Consider the following 12,666-nt stretch of genomic DNA (forward strand, 5'->3'; position numbering starts at 1 on the left):
CGAATTAGCAAATATTAGAGAGTCATTACAAATATTGAAAGTCATCAACAACAATTGAAACATAAACACGGCGGAAGAATTTTAAACTTTCAAACAATGAAAAAGTAAAAATACATGCGACTTCTATAATGTGTTATGTGTGTTTGAATATGTTCATTGTTGACTGATTGCATCAAACAGTGGAGTACGCAGAATTTTGTCAAGGAAGGGGTTATAAATTGTTTATAATTTACATTAGTCTACCGGTACTTCAAATGTTGTGTATGTGTTATTATTATTACTATTATTATTATTATTATTATTATTATTATTATTAGTATTATTATTATAAAAATATGAACTGTGAAATGCACAAAACTTTAAACGAACGTTTCATAATATAAAGTCAGAACTCAAACTAACGAACGGGTGAATACCGCTCTTAAAATGAGTTTAAAATCTACAATGCACAAATTTTTAATATCTGCAATGCGGAACTGTCAAAACAGCCTTTTCAATATGTTTCACAAGTTAAATTTCATTTTGTGTCGGTTTCACTTTTTTACAAAGTCGGTACTAGGTGGTAGGTCTCTCTATGTTGAAGATAGCTTTGTTATAGTTCGAATGTGCCGCATCACCAAGCACAGAGATTATGTTGAATGAGGGGTAGGAGAACTATGCCTTATGTCGATGTCAATGTTGTTACTCTATCAGTGAAAAATTAGAGAAGGGAAAGCGATTATGGATAAAAAATATTCAAATCTGAACAAGTATTTTTCTTCAGTTCAAGGGTGGGGTTCAAACCTGGTGACCCCCCTTTACCTACTGTCCTGGTACCAAATCGCGTTGAAGTTAATTCACCTATAATCCTGCGTAGTAATAGGATATAAACTCTCGCTAACGGAGATTAAGATTTAACTAGGGGAAACCCGGGCAAAGGGGATAAGCTAAGAATAAACAATGCCACAGGCTATATTTTGGTGCTCCCAAAATAAAAACTTCATTACTTTGGTTGTGACACATGTTGTCCATATATCTACAAAACAGCAATTCGTTTCTCGTACCTACGGAGAGTGATATGATTTGAGAAAGAAAATATAGTTAATTATTCGCTTTGCCCGGCTACCCGGGCAAAGTGAATATCTCTGTAACATTTTCACTTTTCTATTTAATTTCTATTCACTGATAATAAAAATAAATCAACACATATTATTATTATTATTATTATTATTATTATTATTATTATTATTACCTATACTAATAATAAATCTGTAGCCGAAATTTTTCTGGTAATTTTCGACTTTCCAAAAATAATTGGTCCTAACATATATAATTAACCACCCTGAAACCGAAAATCGCTTTTTTTTAATTTTTGTATGTATGTTTGTCTGTCTGTCTGTCTGTATGTTTGTTACCTTTTCACGTGATAATGGCTGAACCGATTTCGATGAAAATTGGAATATAAATTAAGTTCGTTGTAACTTATATTATAGGCTATATTGCATTCAAAATACGTCATTTAAAAGGGGGGTTATAAGGGGACCCGAATTAAATAAATCGAAATATCTCGCTTATTATTGATTTTTGTGAAATATGTTACATAACAAACGTTTCTTTGAAAATGATTTCTGATAAGTTTTGTTCTCTGAAAAATTTTGATAGGACTGATATTTAATGAGATAAATGAGTTTTAAAATTAAAATAACTGCCATCTAAGGCGGTGTATTGAAATAAAAACAAATGACTTCGTCTATAAGGGGCCTTGGACACAACAATCGAAAGCTATGAAACATAGCCTACAGAGAATGTTTCTGTGTTTGTATGAAGTAATATCAGAAGCTAAAATAACCGATTTGTATAATTAATTATTATTTCATCATTGGAAAGTGTAGTTTCTCTGGCTGGACATAATGCTATTGTGAGTGAATTGAGGTAAAAAAGGGTAAAGGTATCCCCGTAACATGTCATGAAGGCACTTGGGGAGCACGGAGGTAGAGTCCCATGCTTTCCATGACCTCGGCACTAGAATGAGGTGTTGTGGTCGGCACCACGCTCTGACTGCCTTTTACCCCCGGGAAAGACCCGGTACTCAATTTTATAGGAGGCTGAGTGAACCTCGGGGCCTTCTGAAAGTTTGGCAACGAGAAAAACTCCTGTCACCACCAGGGATCGAACCCCGGACCTTCCAGTCCATAGCCAGCTGCTCTACCAACTGAGCTACCCGGCCCCTGAGTGAATTGAGGACAGGTAAGATTAAAATAGCTTCTTATGCACAGAAAACTTGATAGGTCATTCTGTATATTCATTTCCTGTATTTCTTAAAATAATGTTTATGAACATATTCATTTTTATCTCAGAGAATTAACGAACAACGAGTGTGTATTGATTTAGTATGCAGTAATAGTACGTTAGCTTAGCAATCCACTATTGTGTAATTCAAATTTTAACTATGCTCAATTGAATCGTGTTAAAATACATAAAATACATATGCAATAAATGCAATGCAAAAAAATTGGGTAATAAGCCAAGCAGATTATGTTCTGCTGTTGTAAAAGTTGTTCCTCCTGAGATTCAAGAGCTCCCACAACAAATTAAAAACTTTCTAATTCGAGTACATCCGTTATCAACACACTTTTTCATAATATAATATAATATAAACATAATAATAAATCTGTAGCCAAACTTTTTCTGTTAATTTACGCTTTTCCAAAAATAATTGGTAATAACAATTAAGAAACGTGTTAAAGGAATTGTTATTGCACCAAATGAGTGGTCTCTGGATCAAAATGATCGCATTTTAATATTTTCAATACAATTTAAATTAAGTAACATATTAAAAGATTTATCCTTCTATCAAACACGAATGTTCCCTGGATCAAATGTCCTATTTTAATTATGTAATTAATTTATATTTATTTCTAACGGGTGCAGCGGAGCGCACGGGTACGGCTAGTAGATAAATATTTACAAATCACTATGGACTGTAGACACTATTATAACACTAATAATAAAACTTTTAGAAACTTGCAAATATTTATTGTATCACAAACAAAAACAAAGAATGGAAAACACGCTGTTATGGCTACTAGCAACAGATGGAATTTTCCTTTAGACAAGAGTTGTGCTCTCCTTTGTAACTGAATATCTTTTGAAGGAAAGCAGCCTTTGAAGTAGGTCTAACACCTGTTGGATTCTATGAAGAAATATTTCGAGAAGTCGAGAAGCTACACTGGTTCAATCGGAAATCTAATATAATACACAATGTATGAAATATAGCGTAATTTCCAAAATTGTCACAGATTTCAGAGTGGAGGTCGTGGACGGAGAATTTAAATTAAGTCAGAGCCTGCAGCCTTTTAAAAATGTGACCCTAAACAGCTGATAGACCGGTCGTATGGTCATGAAAATTGGCAGAGGGCATCTTTAGACCATAAATGAATTTTTAAAGATAAAAACAAAGAAACGATTTTTTTTACCAAAAATGACAAATCTCACATCAGTGTATCCTTGGGGACATTATACTGAAATTACTAACTTCCATATTTTTAAAGCTAAACTCACAAAATGTTTATTACTAGTATATCTGGTTGATAATAACACATGTACAAAATTTCGTCTCTGTCTATGATAAGTGTTTTGCATTTTATTCTTCTTCTTATTCTTCTTCTTCTTCTCCCTTCAAGGATTAGGTGATATCACCTGTTCCGGTCTCTATCGTCCAGCCACCTCTTGCGAGGTCTACCCAGATCCCTTTTCCCGATCGGACGATAATTCATTATCTTCTTTGGTAACCTATTCTCTGCCATTCTGTCAACATGATCTTTCCATTTTGTTTTATTTTCTTCTACCATGTCGTGTACTGAGAAAATATTGAGATCTGATCTTATTGTTTCATTTTTTATTTTATCGGCTTTAGTGCATCTTCTTACGTATCTCATAAATTTCATCTCTGCTGATTGTATACGTGATTCTTCTTTTTTTGTTGTTGTCCATGATTCAGAGCCATATATAAGAATAGGTACAGCCATAACTTTATAAAATTTCATTTGAGTTTCTTTTCTCGTTTTTCTTCCTAAAGTTCTTCCAATTGTTCCACACTTAATTATATAGTGTAGGCCTATTGCTTAATGCAAAAAGTCCCTTGCGTCACAATTTACATTATTTTTCATTGATATTCACTTGTAAGATTCTTTATATACATTGGAACAAACATTACTATTGGAATTTTCTGTACAGCGAATGGATAAATTACTAGGAATTTTTGTGACTATTAATTTTTTATTTTTTATAAAAAAATTCTAGTAATTTATTTATTAATTTTACAGCAAAACCTTAGAGTAAGCTTTGATTCCATGTATGTAAGGAACCATATAAGTGAAAATCACTTAATAATAATGTCAATTGTAGTGCAAGCGACTTTTTAATATAAAGCGGTTCAATATTTTAATAAAATAATTAATAAAATGCAGATCACGTATCATAGGCGGATGCAATTTTGTACACTTGTCACTATTAAACAGATATACCAGTGATCAAAATTTGGTGGATCTAGCTTCGTAAGTATGATAGTTATTGATTTCACTGTTGTGAACTCTTAAAACTAATCAACTTCGAGAAATTTCAGTATAGTGTCCCCTTATATGCGGAAGTCGGAGGGTTTGCACGAGGAATGCAGTTGGAAATGTTTATATTTATTGTTATTTTATTTGCAACATTGTTTTTTTCATTTGTTACTTGTAATTTATTAAGTTCATGCTGCTGTAATACCTATAACTGTGACGTTTATGAAGGAGTGTATTGAACACTTAAATTTACATTTATGCTGTAATAATTATTAAATAAAGTTCTTATACATTAATATGTTGACTGACAATAATGTTCTAAAATGTAAGAAGATCCTTTAGAAGTTTTTGCTCTTCAAATTAAAAATATCTGAGTTTTACTTTAAATATTCCTATCCCTAGCGTGTTGAAAAGGAATAACAATGGCGGCCGACTCGGTGATTGCGCTACTCTGGTATATCCACGGACTCTGGCTATTGTGAGCTTGGGAGCGCTCTAGCGGTAGAATTCTAAACTTTAGGACATCCTCTTTTAAATGTTCTTACGTCTTTCAAATGTGAAAATTATATTTTTACTTATTTATTTTGCTAATAATTGTAACATAAAATATAATATAAACAGAAAAACTTTAGCTCGCCCTTGAAAGAGTAGAACTCGTGCTGAGGGGCGGATTCCTGAATTGAAATTAAGAACTAGGCCTATATACGATAATACAATTTGTCTTATATCTACTACGCAATAAGAATAAATAAATTTAAGTTTACAATGTTTCAATTTTTATAAAATCCATACCTAACTTTTTTAATTTAATACTAGAACTATTAGAATTGACAAGATTAGGATATTTGAATATAAATTTGTTAAGGTAAAGTACGCAAAGAAGAGACAGTTTTTTAACAGCTTATAAATGAAGATTGGAATGGACATTTTTAATCATAATGAGTGGAATACACACAGCATTTCATCTATTTTTAGAATTGACAATACTGCGTAACAATAGACACCATCGTGCCCGTACAGCAATTACCAACCTGCTAAGAAACAGAGGATGAGAAGTACATGAGGAGATTCATTGTGTGTCTGAAGATGATTCTCATAGAAGAGTCGATATAATTGCCATCCTTAGAAGAACCCAGAGAGCGATGGTCTTAGACCCTACAATTTGCTTTGAACGAGACACGAATCAAAGCACTGCAGATAAATGATAACACGCGAGCTAAATATGTACCTTGTCTTCCATACCTCAGTGAAAACTATGGCATTTTGCTTTACAACTGGGATGTTGCAGGCTTACCATTTGGAGCGAGGGGTTCTTTACCAAAATTTATATGTAATATCCTTAAATCCTTTAAAATTCCCTTTTATGAGGTTCAGCAGATTGTAATGGAGATTCTGAAGACCTCTCCTCAAATTTTACACTATCATCTATATGTTAAAACGTAAATTTTTGTTTTAATGTAAAAATCGAATCAGTATTTTGCTCGTTTCATTTCCCTTTATCTTTTATATTTTGTTAATTCCGGATCCCAGTGGTCAACCTCACTTGAGGACGGATGATTTGAAATCTTAGTAGTTCTTGATTCGAAGTTTTCCATCATTTATATTGGTTATGCAAGAACCCGTAGAAAACGACTGTTCTAATGCAGTCAATAAGGATATAATAATTTATGTTGTAATCCACCTCACTGGATAATTACTTTTTCAAGTTTATTGTGGTTTAATTTATTTAGAGACGTCCTATTCAATCAATACGATCCAAAATTGTAACATTTATGTTAATTCACATTCGGAAACCAAAAATCGCTGTCAATATACAAAATATTACTGTCAATAATACTGTCAAGTATAACGTTATTGGCAAGCAAAAATATCTCAATAATATGTTATTACACGAGCAAGTATAAATAATAATTATTATTTGTATACATACTGCTGATGTCTACACTTCACTCAAACACACGCCATAATGAATTACTTATTAAAAATTAAATACACGCAAACACTACAGCTCGACCAAGTTAAGTCTGCGAGCCGAGAGGGGAAGTTGGATGCAGTTCTGTACTGAAAGGAGGCGGTAACGAGAGGAAACCAGTACAGTCTCATATGACAGCAAAGTTTTCCTACTGCGCTTCAGTTCATAGAGCGCTTTGAAATAGACTGTATTTCTACTTCTGCTTGACAGTGAGGTTTGGCGTTCTGATTGGCAAGCGTGGGCGTAGTAGAGAAAGTTGCATGAGGGGGGGGGAGGCTGGGAGACAGCGTAACTGTTGCCTTTATCTGAAGACAAGGACAAAAAATGCGTGCGCTCCGTAGTGTATTTTAAACGATGTGCACACGTTGAAATCTGAGCGTCAAGTGACCTATGTGGCAACTGTGTTTTGTCTCTACATTCCATCCCGATATCCTCACTCGCAGACTTGACTTGGACAAGCTGTAAAAAGTAATTAACACTTCTTAGGAACACAAAATTGAAGTCTCTCTCAATTTCTCAATTGTTAATTGAACATAATTCAATACACCGATACGAACTGAGTTTAAATCACTGCCAATTACCATGGTTAACTCCCTAGATTTTAACTTATTAAACAATAAAGTACTATAATAATGAGGCATATCATATTTCTTCTGTCTGTGACTTTCTATTCTTACAGTTCTGCATTACGTGTATTATAATCATGACAATTTACTCGTAATATTTTATTATATTCAGTTTCGTCATGCGTGAACAGCATTAAACATTTATAAATAGAAGTATAGGCTATACAAAGAAATACGAATATTCTTTATTCCTAAAAAAGGAAAAAAAAATACAAGGTTTTGTACTTTAAATAACAAAATCGTTCTAATAACTCGTTTCTGAGCAATAAAGACTCTGCTGTATTTACAGCATTTCTCCTTAAAAGTTACCATAGTTAAAATGAGAATAATATATAGATTAGAGAGAATGTACATTCAACGAAGACCTAAGCTGTAAAAATAGCAAAGTTTACGGTATTTAGCTTTTTTTGGTAAATAAAATCAATATAGACCTACCATTGTAAAGTGTTGTAGACAAAAAATTCAAGAAACCTAATATTATCCACAGATGTAATATAACAATTATTAACATTTATAGTTGGACGGACGGACAGACAGACAGACCGATTTATTCGTTCCATAATATTCTTACTATTGCTTTAGAGTATAGAATAAAGAACATGTCAAATTCTTTCCTTTAAAATATAAAACTGCAAATATGAAATATACAGAGTGATTCAGACCACCCGTAACATTCATTTATTTCGGAAACTAGTGCATTAAAATTTTCGAGACAAAAATATTTGCTACTAAAGCATATGTGAACTTTCACTTGAGCTTGATTTCATCAACCAGCCTTAACAGGAAGTAGGTTCAGTGGCGTATTTTAGTTGATAGTTGTGTCTCATGTTTCAGAGATTAAATTTGAAAAGGTTTTAAATTGAATTATGTTAGTTTTATTAATGTTTAAAGCTACCTCGGGACTAGGAGCCATGGTGCACAACTTCTATTCACTAAATTGTGCACCAATATGCCTGGGTTAAATCCCAAATCTCTCCGCTGTCCATATGAAGAGAAGGCATATGTCCCTATTGATAGTGATTCGTCCGTCGAATGGGGACATTAAGTCTGGCGGCTTCCTTCGTGTTACTCGACAGGAGTAGGCTATGTGCCGGCACCAGGTTTCCTCTTCTTCCTTCCTCCCCTTCATCATCATCCTCACCCATTCCCTACACTACACTTACACATACACTCACCCTAGTACACGACATAATTCTTCATAGATACACATCATGCATAACGTGGCCCGCCGAAGTGGTGTGCAATTTGAAAGATGGGTCACAGTCCTGCCATCTATGTGCAGTATGCGGAACTCGAATCACGCAAGTGAAGTGAGTAAGCATTAGATACGCAGATAATATTAAAATGGATTTGAGGGAGGTGGGATATGATGGTAGAGACTGGATTAATCTTGCTCAGGATAGGGACCAATGGCGGGCTTATGTGAGAGCGGCAATGAACTTCCGGGTTCCTTAAAAGCCAGCAAGTAAATAAGTAATGTTCCTAGTTGTTTTGATTTTATTATTCAAGTTTAGAATAAATTGTTAAAGTAAAGTTATTTGGCTTTTAAGATCACTTTCTGTTTAATTTAACTGATAAAATTCTGGAAGCTATTAATAAAAAATTACAGTAGGAGGGGTATTCAGTGATCTCTCTAAAGCCTTCGTTGTATTAATCATAAAATTCTACTACAGAAATTAGACCTATTAATTTGCGGTCATTACAATTTCTACTTTAAATATATTGAGTTCTCTTTGTTTTGCATGAGATTCTTATGTCTTTTGTAATCCAATTAGTTTTAGATGTTTGAGAATTTTTGTGCTTCAGAAGAAAACTGAATTCAAAGCTATTTAAGAATGTATTATGAAACGCATTTAATTTACTATTCATATCTTCATTAACATATAGTGATTTCCAGGTTTCTTTTTTTAATTTAGCTTCAAAGTCCTTTAAAGATTCTTCATTTATGATTATTAACCTAATTTTAGTCTAGTGTGTTGATTCAGCAATGTTTTTGCATATTATTGTACGGTTGTCAGAAATCGCACCGTCACTGCCACTCTATCTTGAACTGAATGTGGTATCCTTCTTTGCAACCTTAGGCCCTACAAAATATTCAAAGTCTGTAGGTGACATTCTGGTAAAATTTTTATAATGTCCACCAACTGTTTTGAACTTCAAGTCAGCCAGCAAATTTGAATCACCACATTTATTTCTACTTGTATATAATATGTAACTGTGTTTGCCACCATTGCCTCTGTTTCCGTTTCTTTTTGCACTCAAAATGCAAATAAATACAGGCTGCTGCAGCTACGTCTATTACTGAAAGTAGGAGTACCTGAACTGGCGGACGCTGGTAGGTTAGGGCCCAGTTTCACCAAACGTCGTTAAAATAACGCTAACAGCATGTTAACTAACGTGTTGTTAAAAATTAAACATTCTGTTAGTGTAATAGTGTTTCACCAACCATTTGAGGTAGTTTGGTTAGGTAACATGATGTTAAGAGTAATGTAACAGGAATCAAAGAAGCTGGAGATTAACAATCGAGAAAGCGAGAAATCGAGAAAAAGAAAGTGTAAGGAGCAGTAATTTTACCTCATATGAGAAATATAATTATTTTAGTAGATCTAGCAATTATATGAATATGCACAGATGGGCAGACTTCTTCAGAGAACAGGCAGGTTAACGGTAGTCCATAGAGGCAAGAGACAGAAGAAAGTGGAAACTACTCGAGAGACATTTGTGCCTAGACAGGAAGTTGTGAAAGGCAGTGAGAGAATCATTGTTAAAGAAATTCAAGTTCTTAGATTTAAATATCACGTCTAACTGAACTAGCTCATCACGTTAGGCAAATACAGCTTTCCCTTATTTAAGGAGGCCTTTGACCTTCATGGGACACAATAGGCTATCTTTATCTTTATCTTTATAATAATTGAACTCAAACGTAGTGATGGAACTTTCATTAGGAAAAAGGAACACGCATGGGTCTCTTTAACCCAATATTTTCAATCGCCAATTGGATGTGAAAACGCAAACTATGAAAAAAAATCAATGTTATGAAAATATTAAAATAAATGCTAAGACGGGTCATGCACAAGATACAGTGAAACATTTGAAAACTGACGATGGTACTTTACTCTCAAAGTTGATATTTGTACGAAGATTCTTTCAATTATTCAAGATCAAATAGAACCAATAGAAAATAAAAATAATTGTGATGCTGAATGAGCGTTAACATTATTTTCATATCTTATATATCTAACATATCTTCACGCGTCATTGGTCATAATTACATATGAACTGTTAAATCAGTGAAATAAAGAAATATCATTTTGAAAATCTGCAATTATATCTGGGTATTAATACGAAATAATAATCACAGAAATGCTTACATTAATAAACACATATCTTCTCTTTACTGTGGATGCAGTGCTAATATTAATATGAATCATTGTAGAATTTATGAACTTACCTATTCTGAATAACTAAAAATGCTGAAGTAGTGATTGGAGCTAATTGTTTTCACTGCAAATATATATCGATATAATAATGCGGTGTGTAACATATGTTCTCTGGCAGTCATGATTCACGCTGTAACACGGCGTTAAGGATTTAACTGCGGGAGGATGCTATGTTAATTTAACAGTGGGTTTAACATAATGTTAGCAGTAACAACAGTTGATGAAACATCACTTCCGTTAAGTTTACTGTTAAACTGCCTTAACGACATGTTAAATATTTAACAAGGGTTGGTGCAACTGGGCCATAGTGTTGCGGACTCCGGCGCGGGTTGGAAAAGTTCATCCCTCAACCTAATAGAGCAACCACCTTACCCCGTGTAGGCCTAACTTTGGTGCGGGAGGTGGTTGCGATACGGGTTTCGGCGCGTATATTTGTACGAAGCTTTCCATTGTCTTCGCCCCTGGTGTGGGTGCGTTTGTGTTGTGTAATGTGAAGTCAAATAGTGTGTGTGTTATGAAATTCAGTTGTGTTGAGGATTTGTTGTGGGTGTGTTTTTTTTTTAATATCTGTATATTTCGTATTGTTCTAGTGTGCTTAGTTGCTCCGTTTTTCGGTTGGATATGTAGGATTTCCATGTCTGCGTCTATGTTGCTGAGGTGTGGTTGGCGTTTGTAGAGCATTTTGTACATCCCAACACACAAACAAACAAATACAACCTCACAGGTGTATACAAAACTCACATGCAATAGCTGCAACAACTTCTACATCGGACAAAAGGCAGATCATTTGAAACACGTTACAAAGAACACATCACAGCCATAACCAAATCACAGAATATTTCCACATACGCAGAACACATTACAAACGCCAACCACAACTACAGCAACATAAACACAGACATGGAAATTCTACATATTCAACCGAAAAAACAGAAACTAAAGACACTAGAACAATACGAAATGTACAGATACACAAAAACACACCCACAACAAATCCTCGAAACACAACTGAATTTCAGAACACATATTATTCGACTCCATACTACAGAAACGCATCCCCACCGGCGGCGAAGACAACGCAAGACACAAGGACCATGCGGTTATGAAGATGACTCCCAAGTCGAAACTAGTCAACTAAGGTATATTTAAACCTAGTTCAAATTAACACGTGAAAGTAACATATCCATATTTTATTCCTAAGTGATATAGTGTTAGAAGTTGTGTAATCAAGATGTATAAAATATTTTCAATACACGCTTCTTCCCAAAATTTCATGAAATATGGTTTAAAGACCTAAAATTATATTTTTGACTATTTACTCATGAAAAAAAAAAGAAAGAAAGAGGCTAATTTATAGTGAATGAAATTGGCCTACGTAATATTGTATTGAAATATGCAACATATTTTTAATGAATTAATAAGAATTTCATGCAAGTTGAGAAATTAATCCGTATAAACACCACAGAATTGCAGTACTTAGCAACGTATTTAAGACAAAATGAGTTTATAATACTTACAGAACAGAGAGCATTTTTTGGTTTTCTGGCAGCTCCATATCTCGTTTTGTAAACAATTCTGGAGTGGTGGTTCTGATGTTGTAATATTTCTCAATACAATCCTTTGTTTTCGCCACATCATAATAACAACTATGAAGGAATAACGTTAGGTCCTCTTCTATAACAATATTGAATATTAATTAGATCTGCAAATCCTACAATTTAAAGTCACACAGTATTTGTGTGCACTCACAGTTGAGTTCTGGCGTCTTGTCAGCTCATGTGAGTTGTGTGGATATAAAAGGAAAAATTGTGACGGTGTCGTGTATAGTTCCTGGGGTAGCTTAGTCGGTAGAGCGTTCGCGCGCTAAGCGAAGGGCCCTGGGATCGATACCCGGCCCCGAAACAATTTTTCCTTGAAATTATTCAAATCCTATAATGTTATATTTTATTACTATTAATAATATTTGTATTACATGTAAATAAATATAAAATAGAAGAACCATTTATACTGCATACTATTGTTTGGTAGTAGATTAAACATTTAAACAAAATAAATGTAACATAATTTCCTTCCGTACTTTTACAAAA

At 33.8% G+C, this 12,666-nt stretch overlaps 1 protein-coding gene across 4 annotated transcripts in view; it reads right to left on the bottom strand.

Annotated features, from left to right (window-relative positions):
- The window catches only part of LOC138698155 (alpha-tocopherol transfer protein-like), a 171,753-nt gene that overhangs the window by 78,394 nt on the left and 80,693 nt on the right, over positions 1-12,666 (bottom strand). For all 4 annotated transcript variants that reach the window (XM_069823899.1, XM_069823897.1, XM_069823898.1 and 1 more), the window contains one exon: positions 12,097-12,253. In XM_069823899.1, the coding sequence (XP_069680000.1) occupies positions 12,097-12,253 (157 nt within the window). The remainder of the gene's footprint in view (positions 1-12,096; positions 12,254-12,666) is intronic.

Source organism: Periplaneta americana, chromosome 4, assembly GCF_040183065.1.
Source record: "Periplaneta americana isolate PAMFEO1 chromosome 4, P.americana_PAMFEO1_priV1, whole genome shotgun sequence".
Lineage (NCBI taxonomy): Eukaryota > Metazoa > Arthropoda > Insecta > Blattodea > Blattidae > Periplaneta > Periplaneta americana.